This window comes from Rhopilema esculentum, chromosome 17 (genome assembly GCF_057945365.1).
Source record: "Rhopilema esculentum isolate cy_ngs chromosome 17, ASM5794536v1, whole genome shotgun sequence".
NCBI classification, from domain to species: Eukaryota; Metazoa; Cnidaria; class Scyphozoa; order Rhizostomeae; family Rhizostomatidae; genus Rhopilema; species Rhopilema esculentum.
In genome coordinates this window covers 886,921-906,647 of record NC_142831.1, presented here as the reverse complement: position 1 = coordinate 906,647, position 19,727 = coordinate 886,921, and the positions used below count along the sequence as shown (strand labels likewise).

Genomic DNA, 19,727 nt, shown 5'->3' with positions numbered 1-19,727 from the left:
AAAACTGGATAAGCATAAGGTGGGACATGCAGAATAAATGCAGTGATATAAGTTCACCTCGAAGCATTATTGGTTGAAGTTCCCACAAACAAAACATATTAAAAAAAGATTGCTTAAACGGAGATCATTTGGCCGCAAACGTCAGTGCTAGCTAGTAAATTAATCTTGCTGAAGAGGGTACGGTGGCCTGGTGGCCTAGCTAAATGCTGAGGAGGGAACTCCGTTGATATAGGATTGCTTTTATCAATATGGGGTTCAAAACTTTATACAACAGAATGTCGATGTTTTGGGGTAATACGACAATTTGATTAAATCAAGTTGTTTCGTTTCAACTCTTTGGGTTTAAAACCTGTTTTTTGATCACCTCGTAATTTTTGGGTCTGAAATGCTAAATTAAAGTTTTATTGATATAGAACTGCTCGAATGGAGCATGAAATGCGATACATTTTCCCTCATTAGGGGGGGGGGGCTGAATCTGTCTTCTACGCCTATGCTAGAACAAGTACAATATTTCCTGCTGGAACAAAGGAACAGCTTCTGCAACTGACCATTTGTCTAATAGACTTTGGGGATCATTGATTTTGAAATATTTGAAGCCAAATTAGAAATAAAATGTTGAATTAACAAATGAAAACAGAGCTTAGAATTATTTATCTTTAGGAAAAGGCTTAAATAGTTTTTTAAAGTCTTTGGCTAATAAATTAAATGGGGCATTACCGGATTTTCACTGTATGCAGTTTCTTTAAAAAATAATCTGGAATTATTCACAAATGAGAAAGAAAGCATGCGATATTTGGCATGTCTAACTTCACCTGCTATCGTAGAAGTCGTCAATATGGATCGGATTGAGCGGATCTCTCATTTGAAATCATTAAAATATAAATTGCGAATGTCAAGATAAACAAGAGCAAACAAGTGAGTGAGCATAATAAAATTATCCAAATGAAAAATGTCTTTAAAGTAAAGTGTTAAATTGAGGTAGGCATAGTCCAACACAAAACCTATACACAATGTTATTAGGCAAGGATAATTTAACTTTAACAAATACTTGCTGAAATGGTCAAAAATAACGAAATTGTTAAGGGTAAATTTTGTATTTGATGTACCGAATCTGTACTTGTGGGGCCGGCCATTTTGCCGCTAATTTGTTTACCTTGATACTTTATCTCGTGATGAGACAAATTTCTCTGACAATTGTTTCTTTAATTGGGAAGAAAAATAGTGTTGAATTTTGTCGGTTACAGAAAGTTCTCAACTTCTGGAAGGATTTTAAATGCTAGTTATCCTGTTGTATTGAATGTAGACATTACTGTTCCTGTTTTGGATCTAAGGAAGACATTACTTCTGTGATGTTGACAGTGTAAATACATAAAATTGAAACGTCTTAGCTGAATGTCAAACTGATAAATTCCTTTACTCCAGTTTTGTCTTCCTACATTTTTGGGCGTAATGAAATATTATGGTGATGAATAGGACCTTGAATAGCACCACTCTAAGGTTGGGGTTGGAACATGAAGGAGGAAAAGGGTTCACTTTGTTCGTTTTAGGCTTTTGCAACTAGTTGAGATCTAAGGTTCATCTGCCGGATGGCATTATATATGAAAATGGTTATTTAGGAGAATCAAAGTAATTCACTGAACAAAAAGTTTATAGTTCGTTCAAAGAAAAGCCAGGGTTGTAACGACCCCTAGATCTAATTAAATCTGCTCCTTGTCTTGATTGTTTTGAATAATGTTAAAACATGTAAACTCGAAAAAACTTAAAATTCACTAGATAAACACACAAGTTAAAATCTACAAAGATTTGCTTTTAATTATTCACACATATAATGGCAATTCAAGCTAATATATATAAATAGTAAAACCCTAGAGAAATTAAATTACTTTTCAAATTTTGTTAGAAAATGGCTAGTGGATTAACTGTGGTGGTCCTTTAACAAGTCTCGTGATACAATGAGTCTCATAACTTCGTTTGTACCTACAAAAACAATAGAATGTAAGAAGTTAATCCCTAGCTCATGGTTAATTTATTCCTTCATATAACACAATATACATGTCAAGAAAGATTTTACATATCTATATTTACAGAGTTTCATAGTATCATAAACAAGTTAGATTTCAGGTCCTAAATAAAGCGAATCCGAAAACGGAATACAATTTTATGACATCCATGTTCGATTTCTAGCAACAAGCTCCCATGTATGTATAGCACCCTGTCAATCGGGTCAGAATGTACAGTACACTGATTAATGTAATGATTACCGCATGGAATTCAGAAGCCAAGATGATATTGTACGTTACTAGCTAGATCAACAATTTCACTATGATATCTCTTTTAGCTAACCTGTCAAGTTCTGTTATCACTGGAAGATAATTTCAATTGGACTTTCATGAAAAATAACATAAAAGCGATAAGATGTCTTTAAAATGTTCCAATGCAAACGAAATATAGGGAAATATCATAGCCCAAATTTTATAGGTACTGCCACAAACCTTCCAGAATTTGATGAACCCTGCAATCTCGCATGAACTGCTGAACAGGGTAGGATTTCAAATAACCATAGCCTCCATGCATTTGAAGAGCGCTGTTGCAAATCTGAAGGCAGATGGAAATTAACTCTATTTAACGCATTTTAACAGATCTGAATAGAAAGGTTTATTGGTTTACAACACGCATACAGGCGTTGTCAGTCTCCAACAGCAAAGTGGGCCCCCTTGCATGTAAAGTCGAAAAAATAACATCGCCGAAGAAAGGTCGAAGAAAAAAGTTGATATAAATTGAAGTGAAAGTGAGATCATTTACGATATTTTCATTACTTCCTCATTTATTGACAAAGAACATTCCTAATCTTGAAAAAATGTAGTTCAACATTGGTTCCCCGTGTGAGCAAACCAATGCCCTCATTCTGAAATTAAAAATAAAAATGGTTTCTACAGACCCTTATAGGGTGTTGTTATTATAAGCAAAATGGTTGCTGAAATTGCCAAAAAAGCGAGGCTGGCAGAGGCAATTTGGTGGCAGTATCGTAAGCATGGTTATTTCCTTGATGTTTTCTTATTACGAATTCAATCATGCTCAGTTTTCTGTCGTATTCAGTTAAGTTGTTTTGGCTGTGACCTCGCTTTGGCTATGACCTCGCTTTGGATATGACCTCGCTTTGGCTGTATCTTTTATGAAATTTATCGTATCGACGTACACTATAAAAAAGAAGCAAGGAGCAGGGGGAGAGGTACATTTTTCCTTTTTTCTATTTTCTTGCAAGTTTTTCCAGGCTTTGAAAATTTCGATTTGTCAATTTGAAGACGATTACTCATGTTCAAGTAGTACCAAATTCATCGGACAAGTTGAGGAAAATTACAAAAAGGCAATTGGTTCACTTTATGCATTGAATCTACTCTGTAAAACCCTGTAGTTGCATTCTTATAATCAATTTGATATTTCGTCCTGTCACCCACGAACAGTCCTTTCTTTTGCTGGCCATTCTGCTAATATCATACCATATCGTTCTTCTTCTATTTACAAAAGCAGTTGCTTTTCTAAACTACGGTTAATAGCATACTTTTCGCGCTGAACATTTTAGCGCTTTTTCTTGAATTTGGATATAATATTAAAAACTGAAGTTGCTTAGGAACAAATTTCTAAACTTTTCAATATAATTCGACACTTCCTGGTGTAGAAACTGGAACACTGGATATTAAGGCATATAAGGATATGAACCATTTCAATATTCGGCTCTTCAACTTATTGTGATGAAATCGCCCCCTGCTTTCTGTAGAAAGCCCCGTTCATAACATAGCAAAGCATATATTTTTTTACTGGTATTATGATATGTCTATTACGGTCTAGGTTCTCTCTTCCTACGGTTCTAAACAATTCATTTCAAAAGAAGATCACTTGCCTCAAAACATTTATCTGTTGCTTGAAGTTTTGCCATAGCAGCGAGAGCAACTGCATTGGGCCTGTTTTCATCTAATGCCGCTGCTGCATGTCGAACAAGAAGGCGCGAAGCAACGAGGTCTGATGCCATTTCAGCAAGCTTGAATTGCAAATACTGAAGAAAAAGGAGAACAAAATTAGATATCGAAAAATAGCAAAATATGATCAAGGCAAGTTGCTACAACTTTCGTGTTTAACATTTTGCTACCAAAAGGTATAAAGCTGCATTGCTAGTAAATTTAAGTGTATCTTCAATAAAGAGGGCTTCAATAATGACGCCAAAGATGCTATTTGCTGATGAAAAAGATTCAATCTGACAACAATCAGATCAAGAATTGCACAAATATGACAAAAGGTAGTTTCACTAGGAAAGCCTTGGCAGCGAAACAATAACTCAGTAATTTATAGTATAGTAAAGTCTAGCATCGTGCCTACATCTATACAATGTTTTCAATACATCGTATTTTACAACCGGCAGATAGGACTATTAAAACTTGATTCTTATTATTTTATGATAATGTTTGGAAATTTCGACGTTGCAATTATGATGTATAAACGATAGTTATTTTAGATTTTGAAACAAATCTTTGGCGGTATGTGCACAAACAAAGATAATTTTAATGAAGTCATGCACATATAAGAAATTTCTTTCTAGGGTGCTCAATTCAAATCTTTATTTGATAATGTAGCGATAGACAATTTGATAAAACTCCAAGTTATACAATTTTTGACAATTCGGTTCATCTACATCTCCATAATCAAATGTTTACAGCTTATACGTCCACAGCGATGATAAAAACTGACAAATTTTATGCTGCCAATAAAAAAAATTGAAATTAAAAAATAATGATTTGGTTGAAAATTTCATCACTATGTAAGTATTTCAGGACATCAGGTAAACCGAAGCAATTATGTTTTTGCCAAACGCAATCATATTAAGGTATTTCCGTGAAGCATAGTCTCCATGCAGCTTTTTCATGAAACGTGTCTACATTTAGACTATGTGGTCACTGAATCATATGTCATCATTGGCAGACTGGTCCACTAAAACTTAATTCTTATTATTCCTTGGTAATTTTGGGAATTTTAGACCTTGCGATTTGGATGTACGAGAAACAAAGAAGCTAATAGATTGCATGACTGTCTCCTACCAACGAGCTCCAATCTACACAGCTATCACTTGCATCAAGAAATGCTTGATGAGACAAGGAGCATAGCAATGCACCGAGAGAAAACAAAAATGACCACGAACAAATGACAAAAATTACGTGTGTCGTATAATGACTGCTGGACATCTTATACTGTATAAATTCCGATTTCATTTTCGGGAGTTGGAAAATTTATAATGCGAAATTAAAGACAAATACTTGATTATTGGCCAGTGGTTGTCCAAATTGTTTTCTGACACAAATGTGATCTCTAGCATGCTCTAATGCGGTCTGAGCAGCCCCAAGGGAACAAGATGCTAGGACAAAATGAAAAACATAAGCATCAAAAACAGAGACTTAAATTAACAACTCTCCTCTGGGAATTTCGAGAATCAAAATGCAGTATATACATTGTACTCACGCCAAAAACGCCAAAAAGGCCTACTGGATAGATAGATGAGTACAACTAAAATGAAATCCCCCCTTTAAGAAGCCAACTTATTAACAATCATTCACTTTAACGAATTAAAAGTCTGGTCCCTTGGAATACTCCCCGGGGGTACTCCCATCATGGCCTGACGGGGGGTCCGGTCAGGGTCAAAGAGGGCCAACGCTAAAATTTTAGAAAATTATCCTCAAATGGTAGTACTTTTTGACAAAACCGCTCAAACGGTAGCATAAAAACCGAAATTATGTCCTTGGTAGCATCCATTTCTTTATGCCGCCTGGTTTTTTTTGGACAAATTTCTTCATAATTGATTGTTGTTATTTCGAGAAAGATAAATCTTGTTCATTATCTATAACAAATCGCAAGCCAAACTGAGCAGTTCAGTTATTATCGAAAATGGACCATTTGGTAGCCATTTCGTAAGACCCACAAACGGACTGGACCCCCCTGTCAGGCCTTAGTGAGAGCACCCCCCCCCCCCCCGGGAATAGTCTTTGTATAACGAACCCTCGGTATAACGAACCCTCGGTATAACGAGCCCCAGCTATTTTCGTGGTTTATTCGTAGTTATCGCAGAATTCGCAATAGAAGTACTGTTAATACTGAATTAAAAATACTGTAAATGCAAACAAATATTGGCTCTTCTGTAGTTAGGATTTTTTATCTTGGATTGAATGATGGAATTCTACCATTGATATGAATAAAGTTCTCAGCAATTGACATGTACAGAAAAAGAACTTTTGTTCTCTCCAAGTTACGGTAAATGAACGATAATTCGACTGCCTAATTCAATTTTTCCTTGTTACAAGTTTATCCTTCACAACTGTTCATTTCTACGAGTAGACATACTTTTTCAATTCGAACTTCGCCATTCGAAAAAGTTCTTGCTATTCCTTGAAAGTTCGTAAATCAGAAATGATTTGTATCTTGACGATGAGGCGTATCACAGCAAACTTAAAACTTGTAGAGCAATGAGAGCAGAGTGTTTGGTTGGCTTAGAAGTTCAGGAATAGGATTCTGGATCAAAGTAATGAGGCATTATGGGAAATCATTTTACCAAGGGACCACATCATACGGATGCTAATGATGTGAGACATAGTGTATTTGATTGCAACCGAAAACCAAAGATACTAACAGATGCTGATCCTGCCTCCATTCAATGCTTGCATTGCGTAATTGAATCCCTGCAAAAGAGGAAAATTCTCAACGATGTAATTTTAACCTCAATGATTGATTATTCCCTGGTTTCATAATTCGAGACATGACAAACGCGTGACAAATAAAATTAGAAGGAAAATCAATAAGTTAATGACTGAGCAAGATTATCTATAGAAAAAGAAAAATATAAAAACTATAGAGTCTTTAATAAATACAGACTTTGGTAGTTATGATACAGTTAATTTCACATTGGAATGTATTGAAAAGAATTCATCATGTAAGCATTGAAAATATCATTCAGAATGTAACCTAAGCATCAGTGTGGCAATTTTTGACGAAGATTATTCAGGACTTACATATCCTTCTGTCCCAAGTAAATTTTCAGCTGGCACTTCACAGTCTTCTAAGATTACCGCACGTGTCGGCTGTGAATTCCAACCAACCTGCGATTCAAAGCACAGTGTTTCCAAAAATCTTCAATGTATATATGCATTTAAATTAACAGTTGCCTGGTGATCACACTAAGCTTGAAACTCGGAGTAGCAACTTACAGCCGTCCTGTTCTATACACCAAACATCATGTACAGCTCCGCCTATACGGTATCGAGTACTTTTTGACAGTCCAAATTGATTTTACTAAAAGTTAGGCTAGGGTGTTTCATGATTTATCTAAAGTTGGATCAAACTATAACTTCAAGGTGTTAAGGCAAGCTTATGTGAATATGAATGTGAATCCCTAACACAGAAAATTTGATGCAGGTAAAATGAAGCGGTAGAATTTAGGGGTACAACCAGGCTAAAACAATAATCAGAAAAGACACTCCTCCTGCTAGTCTCGAATAATCAAAATAATTCAGCATGTCTTAAAATCTTACGAATCCACCAAGATGAATTTAGCAGTTTTTACCTTCTTTTCCTTAGCACCGAATCCCAAGCCAGGTGAATCTTTTTCGACAAGAAAGCAGGAAATTCCTTTTGGTCCTGAAAAGTAAAAGTAAACATGGAACAAATATAAAGAATACAAATGCCCTTTCATTCTTCCCTCCACTTTCAAGAATTCACTCTTTTTTCTCCTTCCCTCAATTTGTAACTACTCAATTATTATTGCTATATCACATTTACTTAGTAACAATCTATAATTGCGAGTAATTTTCATGACACAAGATACATAAAACCTATAAGCTGCCCTTTTCAAAGGTTCTGTAAATTGCCATTTCACATGTTTTGAGATAGAGATATCCCTATGAACACTGAATAGCCTTCTTCTCTAACAATCGCAAGATCAGCAAATTGACAATGACACAATGGTGGATATAATCATGTTGGAACAATGGTCTTTTTAGGCTAGGCGTAAAATGCTACATAAACGAACCTGGTCCTCCACTTCTTGCCATGACAGCATACACGTCAGTATCACCACCACCACTTATAAACATCTAGATCAAACGAATTTTGTTACAAATCAATTGGTAGTTCTTAAAGCTTCTCTCAACTTCGCCCAAGACCACTTTCCGGATTCTCCGACACGCTTTCAAAGGGTCGGTTAACATTTGGTTGCTTAATTATTGAAATTCAACGTAGACGCCATGGGAGGGGGCTAACGCCAAATCCACCTAACCATCGTATCTATCTAAAATTCATAACATTTTGCCAATGCGTTTCATTTTCAACAAAATTTTCCAAAATTAGTACATCAGTAGCTTGACAATTTTTGATAAAAATTGCACGAAAACAATCAACTTTTGTCTGTAGAAGGTAAACTTGCTGCATACTTGGTGTTTGTGCTTCATGGCTCGGTTTCTGAAGAAATCCGTGGCGAGCACATAAGATTTTTTGAATGTTTAGCTGATTGGTTCAGACAAGATTGTTCTATAAAAACGTTATATCTGAATGTACTTCCGCATAAACACCATGTATCACAATTTAACAGGAAAAAAAATTACATTGATCACAAGGACATATTCTGACAATCGATTACAATGACGATATCACTTGCAACCATGCGGCAACACCTCTGATTAAAAACCTGCTTTCACTTGACTAAACCTGCTTTAAACCAGTTTACATTGGGCATATAATTTCATTACACGATTATCATTAATTATTCCTTTCGTTGACTAACCATGTCCAATCACACCTACTTTTATCAGTTAAAGTCTGTTTATTCGATATCAAATTCAACACTCCTTGAAATAAAACAGAAGCCAATAATATCATGTCTCTTGATAATAATCATTTCTTGCCAAAACTCTATGTAAAATTTTCACACTATCAAATTTTTCCGATTAGGAGTTACAATATTTACTAACTAAGGAAACACCTCAAGACTAGCCTGCGCGCAGACTCTAAGTATCTTACCAAGTTCTGGTAAGATACTTAGAGTCTACGCGCAGGCTACTCATAACTGGTAGAATGAATTCTTGGGCAGAGAAAGAACCATTAAAGCGTGCATATTTCCAAGCCTACGTAATACGTTCATAGCTTTTGGGGTGCCTGAGGCAATGCCAAAAGTATGTGTCTTAAAAATAAACGCCATATCAAGCCAAACCCTTAAGCCACCGGGTTCACGCGCATGCTTACCTTGCTTCCGTTAAGAATGTAGCGATCACCTTCCTTTTTGGCAGTTGTAAGTAAAGATGCTGCATCACTACCACTTCCTAAAGGAATTAAATCATCACCTCCATTATCCTCAAAGAAAAAGATGGCAACCATCAGGTGAATCGAGCTATGAAAGAACAAGGGGCTTTCACACAAAAATTCCAAAAAAACATAGCAAGAGGTCAAATCACGTAGGCGTCTTTGCCTCTTTTCCTTGCAAGTACTAAGATTCTTGTTAAAAGAGACTCGATATGAATTTATATGTATTATCAAACAGTGAGGTGTCCACACGACAAATTACAACTAACTTCACATGAAATATATACAGTGAAGCCTCAATAGCACGGACACCTATTGCGGGATAATGTCCGCTGTTCGGAGACTATTTCTGCAGTGTCTTCACCGCAGAAAATTTATTGTGGGACAAAGATGCTTGTTATTTGAGGAACTCTGTTGACGGGAAGTGTCTGTTAATTAAGGTTTTACTGTTTCCAACAAGGAAGAAAATCGATCCAAGCAAATGATAAATGTAACAAAAAACGTTGTGGGAGTAACAGGTCCTCCTTTCTATAAACGGTACCTCGATAAGATCTCATATCTCAACTATTACATCATATTCAAACACAATTTTAAAAACCAATTAATTGAGGATATGACTAGTGCAGGATGCATTTATCGTGAATGGCAAATATTACATTAAACATACAATGGACAAAGTAATAGTTCACTTGGCTATATAACACGGGTTTAATTGAATGGTTTACGTCGGAGATTGCCAACGAAGCATTTTCAAGATAGAGCATGTGATGCAAACAAGAAGAAATCGGATGCTAATTTGTACTTTGTTAGTAAAAATGAAATCAAACCCACCTGGCTCTGTTAAACAGTACGATGCAAATTTCTGAAAGACAAATTTACATAAACACATGAACAAGCTTTGAATATATTAAATTCATTTCAATTCAATCCAATTTCATTCGTATCCTACAGAAGAAGAACACTATATTAATACTGTAATATACAGGACCCAAGAAAAGTATGTACTTATCTATCTCGAGCCGTTAACAAATTGTTCAATTGAAAACAGAACAGTAATAAACAATAATAGAAATAATGTTGGCTATATCAGCTGAAACAAGATAATATAGCATGCTGATTAAATTTAATTTTTCTCTCATTTCATAATTATAATACTCTAACAGCATTCGTTCTTTAAATGATAAGATTTATCATTTCTTTTTTTATATCTTTCATGGACTTTGGGAGATTATCTCTTAGTTGTGATCCTTTAATTTGAAGCATAAAATGAAATACGAGAAAAGCTTTTATATGAATATGAAAAAAGCTTAGCTTTTTAGCTATTGTTCAATGGAGTTGAGAAAAAAATGGGAAATTACGTTGAAAGTAGGTTTAATGTTTTCATAAAATATTTTACTTGATTTTACAAACATTAAATACAAACAATTAGGATACAGCACAACTAGCAAAATGAAAATAGTTCCTCGTTGATAAAAACTCAAGACGGTTTGCGAAATTAGTCCACTCAGATGAATAGAATATGATTGTAAAAAGGAAAAAGTATACAAAATTTATGATGATGAAACTTAAATTCTTTGAAATTAATGGCTACAACAATAGGAAAGTAAAGACTTTGCTGAACCTCGCAAGATGTCAATGATGTTAAGAATTTCTCCTTCTGAGCCTTTGTTCCAGCTTTATCAATCAAAGATGCAACCATACTAAAATTCATAAAACGAGGATTAGGAATCCACTAAAATAAAATTATTATATAGCAAAGATGAAATGATGTTGATTGCCAAATGATATGGCTACCTCAACATTGAGCTGTATCAGGAGGTCGCCACGAGTTGGATTGGATTTTAAAACCATTTTACTTACAGGACTTTCCTGAAAGTCATATAATAGTCATAGAATAAACCCATGTAAAGTCATACAATAGGGAAATATCTATTCTGTCATTAAGTGCAGTGTTGAAAGAACTTTGGATTCGGCCTTAACTTTAAAAAAGCTTTCCATGAATAGCCTGCGTACAGACTGTACGGAGAAAGGCGGAAGGGAATTCGCTTTCTGTCCTTCTCCTTAATTAATCTGCAAGCAGGTTAGGTAGAAAAAATTAAGCATGCTCTTCATTCCATTCCGTTTAATTCTATCCTTAATTCGTACGGTTTATCACGAAAGAGCCATGCAAAATTAACTTACTTGTGTATACTCAAATAAGCCGTAGTGCTTGTGCAGCCTGTGGAGAGTGCTTCGAAAATTACTGAGGCATCAAGCCGACCTAGGTGACTACCTCCGTATTCTTCACTGACATTGATGCCTGAAAGAAAGAAAATTGCATTTGATTTCGTTCAGTGAAAAAAAAGAGGGTGCAACAGGGGGAAATTGCCCATTCCTTGGTAACCTGAATTGGCATGCCTCCCTTCACTAAATCAAGGAGTTGTACGCTTTCACTGTGGGAACATTTCAGCTGATTATAAGCGCCCATATTACCGATAGCAGCTTCAGATTCATTTTATTCCCGCCCCTGACTTTTGCAACAAGGAAAACCCACAGCGTGATACAACACCGGACCGGTTCACCTTGCGAGGAGAAAATAATACAGGGGATTTTTGGAAAAATTGCTGGAAAATTTCATGACTCTGCCCTGAGCAATGAGTCAAAGATTAAAAATTTAACAGTAAAACGACTCCTAAGCTAACATGATATTAGTAATGGGATTAATTGTTGGTTCAAGTAGCTTCTTTGCAACTTTTCGGTGGCTGTTTACATCAAACTGCACGACTTTCAGTAGACATGCTGGGACAATAGTTTTAAATAGTGTTTAATGAGAAACCCCTAGTAATGGATTAAACTTTCGAGGGTAAAGCAGTTTTAAAATACTAGAAAATGAGCCTAGATTTTCGATGAAAACTATCCAAGACTAAGGCTGCTAGCTTGCTTGAATCTTGTTTGCCAGAAATCGGCTTGATATCTTTTAGGTGTAGCTTAATTGATGCATAGCTCCCTTTATAGAAAATTGGCGTAGATAATTTCTATTTTTCCGTTCGCGTCGCACTATATCAATCCATACTGTCCAAATTAAACTGTTTTATCAAGGAGCATTGACTTAGGTCTTTGGATTTTCTGACCCGTGCTCTTCAAAATACCCGAAATTAGATATTCACTCTGCGCCAACAATATTAAGCTTTTTTGTGGAGATGTTTCTTGTGGAAGGCAATTTAAAGACAGTTTACTACAGTAAATACTGCTCTGTGTGCAAAAATCATGAACCTTCCATGCCTGAGAGGTGCTTGGCAAAATTTAAAAGCAAATAATCAGCGATTGTACTTCAAAAATAGTGACACATGGATAAACTACACAAAAGTTCTAATCATCACAATGACTAACGGTCTATGCTACATTGCGTCATGGCAACGAATAAATAAACAACTTCACTTAACCTTCACATTCCCATTACGTAATTGAAGGTCAAATAACTTCAACCCTTCTATGATTTATTCATCTGGTCTGCCCTATCAGGCTCTGAGGATCTACCGCCAAATCGCACATTAAGTGTTCGCTTCCGATACTCCTTTCCAACATATGCATTTCGGTTGCACGGAGTGATGATGTAATCTAAAGATTTACAGTAGCTAAAAGCAGGTCTATAGTTTGCGTCATTAATGAAGAATTCGCCAATTGTATCCTAATTACACCTGACTAATAAAAACTAAACCAATATATAATTGAAGAAAATTCATGTAAATTATCTCTGCAAACACAAGTTCAACGCACTACGCAACAAAAGTCTCTATCATGATTTTAATTGTTCATGATTTATCAACTGCCAACATGTCAATACATAAGTATAATGTATGACAAAATTAAAGCTTGTCAATACTACAAAACACTGACAGTCAGAGCATAGCATCTGAGAAGCCACAGGCTACCCTTTATCTTTTCAAGGGAGTCGTGGCCGGGGATAGGGGGACAGGGGCAGGGGGCCGTGGCACCTTCTTCTTTCAAAATTTGGCAGATTTTCAGAAAAATCATTGTTATTTTGGAAAATTCTCAAACTTATGCTGTGGATAAAAAGGAGAAGTGAAACGAACCTTTTAGTGACATAATTACATAGACTAAAATACTTATCGTACTATCAAGAAGCAATTCACTTTTGTAAAGAAAATATTAGATTTCAAATACAAAAACAAAATGATTTCTCAGAAGTTTCCGATTTCTACTACAGAGTGATTTGCTGCTCGGATTTGGTCAGTTGAAATCCGAATCTTCAAGGTCCAAATTTGGTTATGGAAATTTGCAATATAGGTCATAATATATATCTTTATTTGATATTGAAGACCGTGACAGTGCCAATTTTGTACCTATCACCAGATTTGAAAAGTTTCTCCCAGATTTGAAAATTTATGCAGTTATGTTGCATAAGGTAAAACAACGAAGAAGTCGATCAATACCATCGCCTTCTGGCAAACTTAAAGCATTAAGATTATAAAAAAGATTGTGACCTCCGGTGGCAACCATGGTGCTGTTCCAGGCAGTAACTCTATTCTACCTTTGTCCTAATCTACCAATTATAGGTTTGTGAGATGGCAGGGACCTTCACAGTAAATATGAAGAAACAGAGACAAGATACAAAGTGCAATTTAAATATCTTTTCAGCTAAGGCAAAAGTTATGTGTCTTCCCCCCCACTTACACTAACATGTAATGCTTCGATTTGATCAATATAAATCAAAGAAATTTTGCCAGAAAATTTTTCTTTCAGGCCCCCTTTAGAATTCATTTGCCACAATGCCCCTGATTTCTTTATAACAAAAGCTCTCTTTACAAGGAACTTTACAACCAAGGTTGATAAGATCACTACAAACAGAATTTGCCTTCTTTTTTTTCATGCCCATTGGCCCAACCTGGGTTGAGCCCAGGTTAAAAAGCTTGAGATTCAAGTTGAGCCAGGGATTAACTTAAGTTTGATCAGCCTTTGGCATGTAGTTTTTCTTTCTTGCAAAAATTGGCCATTAGGTGACGAATTAGGCCCCTTTTCGAAAACATGACGGACCAATAGATGACTGGTTAATAAAGATAAGTTTACCTCCAAATCCAAGTTCAGCAGCTTTTTTCAAGGTCTCCACTGGAAATGTTTCCTGCATTGCAAAAAGAGATTGATAAAAATCTTAGACTTATTAAAAAATCAGTGAGGAAAAATGCTACCAACTTGTTATCCATTGCACATTGATCAAAGTTCAAAAATGGAAGGTAAGCAAAAAGTTTCTGAATCAAACTCTGTGTTCTACTTCTAAAGGCTGCAGCTTATGAACAAAGCTGAAAATAGTTCACCGATATTTTTGCCTGACCCAGAGGAACAATGTAGAAACCAACAATTTCACACCTACACCATTAAAACAACAACTCTCTGTTACAATTCTACTCTAGCTTTTACATTGGCCATTAGGAATGTTCAGGATTACTAAGCATTTTACAATGTACAAGAATAAATATTACAAATGTTCTAGTTAAGAAATGAATGTTCTAGAATTCCAAACAGGATAGAAGTGAAAGATGAATATGTGTGGCAGCTTGAAAATAATATAAAAAAGGAAAGGCTGCAATTTCATAAAATGACAGAATGTTTTTTTCCTTTTTTTCTTGTTTACAGCTCGCAAATACTTCAAAATTGTAAATTGACAAGATGTTATTGATGATAAATAATTACGAGGTCTTTAGCATAATCAGGATTTAGAAATGGGAGTGAACACTGTCTCAGTGTGTAAACTTATAACTGGCAGAAAAAAGCTTAATTTAAAGAAATTCCAAAGATTAAAGAAATTGAAAGAATTTGAAAGAAATTGATAGGCACACTGGTTGCAAACCCCCTCTTATTCTAGCCCTGAATTACACTTACACTTAGTTGAGACTGATTTCACAGGTCAAAGACCTTCTGTTTCCTAAAGTTTCACTTCTCATAAACAAAACATACTATACTAATGACCTATACACTATATTAATTCTGCTGCCTGCATGTCAAATGCTACAGTGGAACAAAAGACTAAGTGAGTTATGAAGAAATTTGTTTTTCTATCTGAAATACCCAAGAAAATCAAAGAAAGCAAAGAACTTCTGGGGGTCAGTCAAGGAAGGAAACTCAAGAATTTAAACCAAATTGATTACTTGTTTTGAAGAATTATTTGAGATAAAATTGAAATTAAACAAAAAAGTGTAGTTCTCATTTCTTTTGTTATTGTATCCAACCAATTTCAATTTGGTCTTGAAGATACAAAAGAGGTCAATTTAAATTTTGAGAGTTAACAAGCATAACTAGCTTACTATGTAACTCCTCTTGTTCACTTGCTCAAATTCAGTCCTAGTGCAGAACAATTCTTCCACTGAACAGTCTTCACTGAATCATTTAAAAATGACAAACTCATGAAATGAAATTTGCTAAACATCAATGAAGAAAATAAGTATATTTTACATTCCCTTACCTCTAAGTCCCATTGAATCATGTATGGTGCCATTTCTTCCTTTGCAAAATCCAGGGCAACCTGCTGGAAGTGCTTCTGATCATCATTAAGTCCATCTGAAACTAGATATTTGCATATGATAGATCAGTAAAGAGACAATTGATGGACATGGGACATCTCATACATAGTCAAACAGAGCAAAAATTTCCAATCATAATTAAATCATTTGGCATATTTCACAATCATCTCACCCGACTAAAGGCTAATTCTGCCAGTGACAGTCAATTTGTGCTGCAGGCACCCTTGTTTAAACCAACCAGTTTTCAGCTCAAAGCTATTTTTCAGTTGTTTTGATTAAGATCTCCGTTATCTTTGTTCTTGGGTACCTTAGCTGTGAAAATTCCTTTGAAGATGTTTGTTTCTTTTAACCAACATCACAATAGGCTTTATTTAGTTGCTAATTATTAATTAGTTGGACTTGTTTAGAATGCTACTTGGACTTTCAGGCATTATACAAAAGAAATTTTCTAGCAGTTTCAAAGACCCTCAGGGACCTGATAATCTGGAGGAAACAATAGCATCATAGAAAATAACAAGAGAGAAAACTCTGCATTTTCACAAATAAGAAATTTTGCCAATTTATCCAAATCATCTATTATACTAAAGATGCTACAAAGAACTGATTCACTGTGAATGGTACAACATATTGTAATTGGACAAACGTATGGACGAACTTTGCTTGCTTTGGCCTAGACTAGTCATTCAGAATAACCATTTTTTGGAATAATAATTAACCTAGCAGTTTAGACAGGCTGTCTGGTATCAAAATGCAGCTTTAAAAAACAAAAAACCAAAAAACACTATGCTAAAAATTAATTTACCAATAGTTGCCAGATTCCAGCTTACTTATTATCAAATTACTGCAGGTTTAATCCTAGGGTCAACTTAATGGAAAGGCAATGGACAGAACAGAATTGACACATTTTTTGACAGAGAATCATCAGAAGTCACCAGCGACTTGATTGATGGTACCTAAACTAAAACGCACCTCAGCCAGATATTATGTAATCTATTTATTTACTCATCGAATGAAAGGGGGGAAAGCACAAACATCCTTTAATTTTGCGAAGAAGTACAATATGGCTAGTGACATAAACAAAACACACAAAAACATATGGGTAATGACAATACAAAGGATTTAGAACCTAAACTTACAAATATATGCTTTCCTGGCTGAATGAAGTAGTGAACACTGAAGCAAACATTGAGAAGATTTTTCGAATAAAGCCCTGTGGTTTCCCAAGGAAAATTTCTACTATCACGCTAGGTGAAAAATAAAAACTTACTATCAATACATGTTGAAACCGATCGCCTGTACAGCAAACCAAGGAGCGAGGTGGAATGTTTACAACTGACTCTGGAACATGTTCGTGCTAGCGCCATCTTGACACTCCACCTCCTTCTTGCCCTCTAGCCTCGTTCCCATTTCGAATTTAGTCATAACTTTTTCCAGCATTCAATAATATTCAACATTATCAACAAGAAAGAAGACAAGTCTGGTGTTGCAGAACATTTCTGCAGCCCAGCACACACCATCCACGACCTTGCCATAACACCACTACTTTGACTTAATGACAAACGAGAGAGTGTTCGTCGAGTTAAGGTGCAATATCTCATTGGCCTGGCGAACACCCTTACCCCCAACGGCATGAACAGAACCACCGACCGTTAACTTTACAAAACAACTTATCACCTATCACGCCGCCCTCACAACCCACACCATATCATCATCACCACCATTACTATCATCAACATTCCAATATTCTCAGTTCCATCACAATTATTATTATTACTATTATTATTATTATCAATGACGAACACACTTTTTCCTTTTTTTTGTTAATTTCTTTTGTTTGTGCTTGTAATAGTCTTTTTCTTTGTAGACCCAGGCTAGCCAATTGCAAATTACCTTTTTAATAGTGAAATTTGTAATTGTAGTTTTAATTGAATTGAAAATGAAAAGTTTCCATTATTATTATTATTATTATCCAAAAAGGCATCACCTCAAAAGTATCAGGTACATTAGAGCACACAGCAATGATGGGCCATTTAATAAATAAAGCTCGCATTAAGCAACGATCTTTAGTGATATCTTTGCTGGATCTCAAAAACGCCTTTGGCGAAGTTCACCACAAGCTGATACCAGCTATTCTTGCTTATCATCATATACCTTCGGAAATTCAATCATTAATTTCAAGCTTATATCTAGATTTTAAGCTTATATCTTATACCTGTATCATAACTGATAAATTCCAAACCCCTGCAATTCCCGTTCGCTGCGGCGTATTGCAAGGTGACTGCCTCAGCCCCCTTCTTTTCAACCTTTGCTTCAACACGTTCATACAATACATCAAATCAGGTAAATATAAGCAGCTTGGTTTCTCCCCCCATGATGGTAATGACCGCATGTTTTAGCCAGTACACTGGTTTCAGTTTGCTGATGATGCTGCTGTTGTTACCAGTGGAGAAAAGGAGAACCAACTCTTATTAAACTGCTTTACCAGATGGTGCCAATGGGCAAACTTCATTGTCAGGGTTGACAAATGTGTTACCTTTGGTGTCAAGAAACACTCTACGCGATCCCTCCAATTTCAACCGAAACTTTTCATCTGTAACCAAATAGTGCCTGCTGTCAAGAATGGCGATTCCTTTAAGTATCTTGGTCGTTTCTTTGATTTTGAAATGAGTAACCAAGATCATAAATCTAAACTCGTTTCTCTTTTCTCTATTCTTATGAAGGATATTGACGACTTACCTCTCCATCCTAAAAACAAACTGCTATTATACCATCGTCATATTTTGTCAAAAGTTTCATAGCATTTTACTGTTGCAGATCTACCAAAGACCTGGGTTGTCCAAAACCTAGACAATCTTGTTTCCAATTACATTCGCCAGTGTCTTGATCTTCCTGTTTCTGCAACATTGAGTGGAATAATCCTCTCAAAAAATCAGATTGGCATAAATCTACAACTGCCTTCTATCAAATTTACGCAATGCCAAACTGTCTGTCGCAATGCCCTAAAATCTTCTCCTAATATTGACATTCAAACCCTATGGAAAAACACCAGTCATGGAACGAACCTACAGTACGACATCTATCGTAATACTAAAGAGGTATTAAAGGCTGTCAAATCAGATAACAAAGAACGTCTCTCTCAAAACTTACCATCTCAGGGAGCTACAATTACCTTCCTACTGAAACATTCACTGGAAAAGCTGAACACTTTGGTCAAGTACACAGAGCAATTTGCCTAGTAACATCTTTAACTTTACCATCAAGTATCTTAACAACACTCTTCCAACTCGTAAAAATCTGCTGAAATGGAACCTTAGTCAAACATCTGACTGTGAATTCTGTCTTCTTCCAGAAACACTTCTACACGTTGTTGCTGGATGCAAAGTGTACCTTGACCAAGGCCGCTATACTTGGCGTCATAATTCTGCATTAAACTTTCTAGCCACTTCCTTCCAAGCAAAAAATGGGTCTTCTCTCTACGCAGATTTACCAGGCTTTCTTTCCCCTTCTATCATAACTGGAGATCAACTACGCCCTGACTTACTTCTCAAAACTAAGGAAAACTGTCTTTACGTTTTAGAGCTAACCATAGGCTTTGAAACAAATCTCAACTGCAATGCTGTCAGAAAGTTAGAGAAATATGCCACCCTCGTATCTGACTTAAAACGTCAGTTTAAGTCAGTCTCGTTTGTCAATCTTTCCATCAGTTCACTCGGTATTTTTGGCGACTCCTGCAGCTCATTCATCGACATGTGTGACTCTTTGTCCATTGATCATCAACAGAAACGCTACCTCATCTCCAAACTTACAAGCATCTCCATTCGCACCTCATACTATATATTCTGCTGTAGAAACAAAACTTGGACTCATCCAGAGCTAATCCCCTTT

At 35.8% G+C, this 19,727-nt stretch overlaps 1 protein-coding gene across 1 annotated transcript; it reads right to left on the bottom strand.

Moving 5' to 3' along the window:
- Window positions 1-920: 920 nt before the first annotated feature.
- On the bottom strand, window positions 921-17,249 carry LOC135696387 (isobutyryl-CoA dehydrogenase, mitochondrial). Its single transcript, XM_065215770.2, has 15 exons — window positions 17,110-17,249; window positions 15,785-15,885; window positions 14,395-14,446; window positions 11,509-11,626; window positions 10,949-11,027; window positions 10,159-10,189; window positions 9,271-9,347; window positions 8,063-8,126; window positions 7,598-7,671; window positions 7,047-7,133; window positions 6,668-6,716; window positions 5,304-5,401; window positions 3,899-4,051; window positions 2,493-2,595; window positions 921-1,977 (listed from the first exon to the last, which is right to left on the bottom strand). Exons 1-15 carry the CDS (start codon window positions 17,204-17,206, stop codon window positions 1,916-1,918), a joined length of 1,245 nt encoding a protein of 414 aa, XP_065071842.2. The 5' UTR covers window positions 17,207-17,249; the 3' UTR covers window positions 921-1,915.
- Window positions 17,250-19,727: the final 2,478 nt, after the last annotated feature.

Excerpts from the sequence above, each read along its gene's own strand:
- LOC135696387 (XM_065215770.2), bottom strand. The coding sequence starts at position 17,206 with ATGGCGCTAGCACGAACATGTTCCAGAGTCAGTTGTAAACATTCCACC. Across the intron at positions 9,348-10,158 it reads GTACTGTTTAACAGAGCCAG|GAAGTGGTAGTGATGCAGCA; the intron begins GTGGGTTTGATT and ends TAATTCCTTTAG. Across the intron at positions 7,134-7,597 it reads TCGGTGCTAAGGAAAAGAAG|GTTGGTTGGAATTCACAGCC; the intron begins GTAAAAACTGCT and ends TTTGAATCGCAG.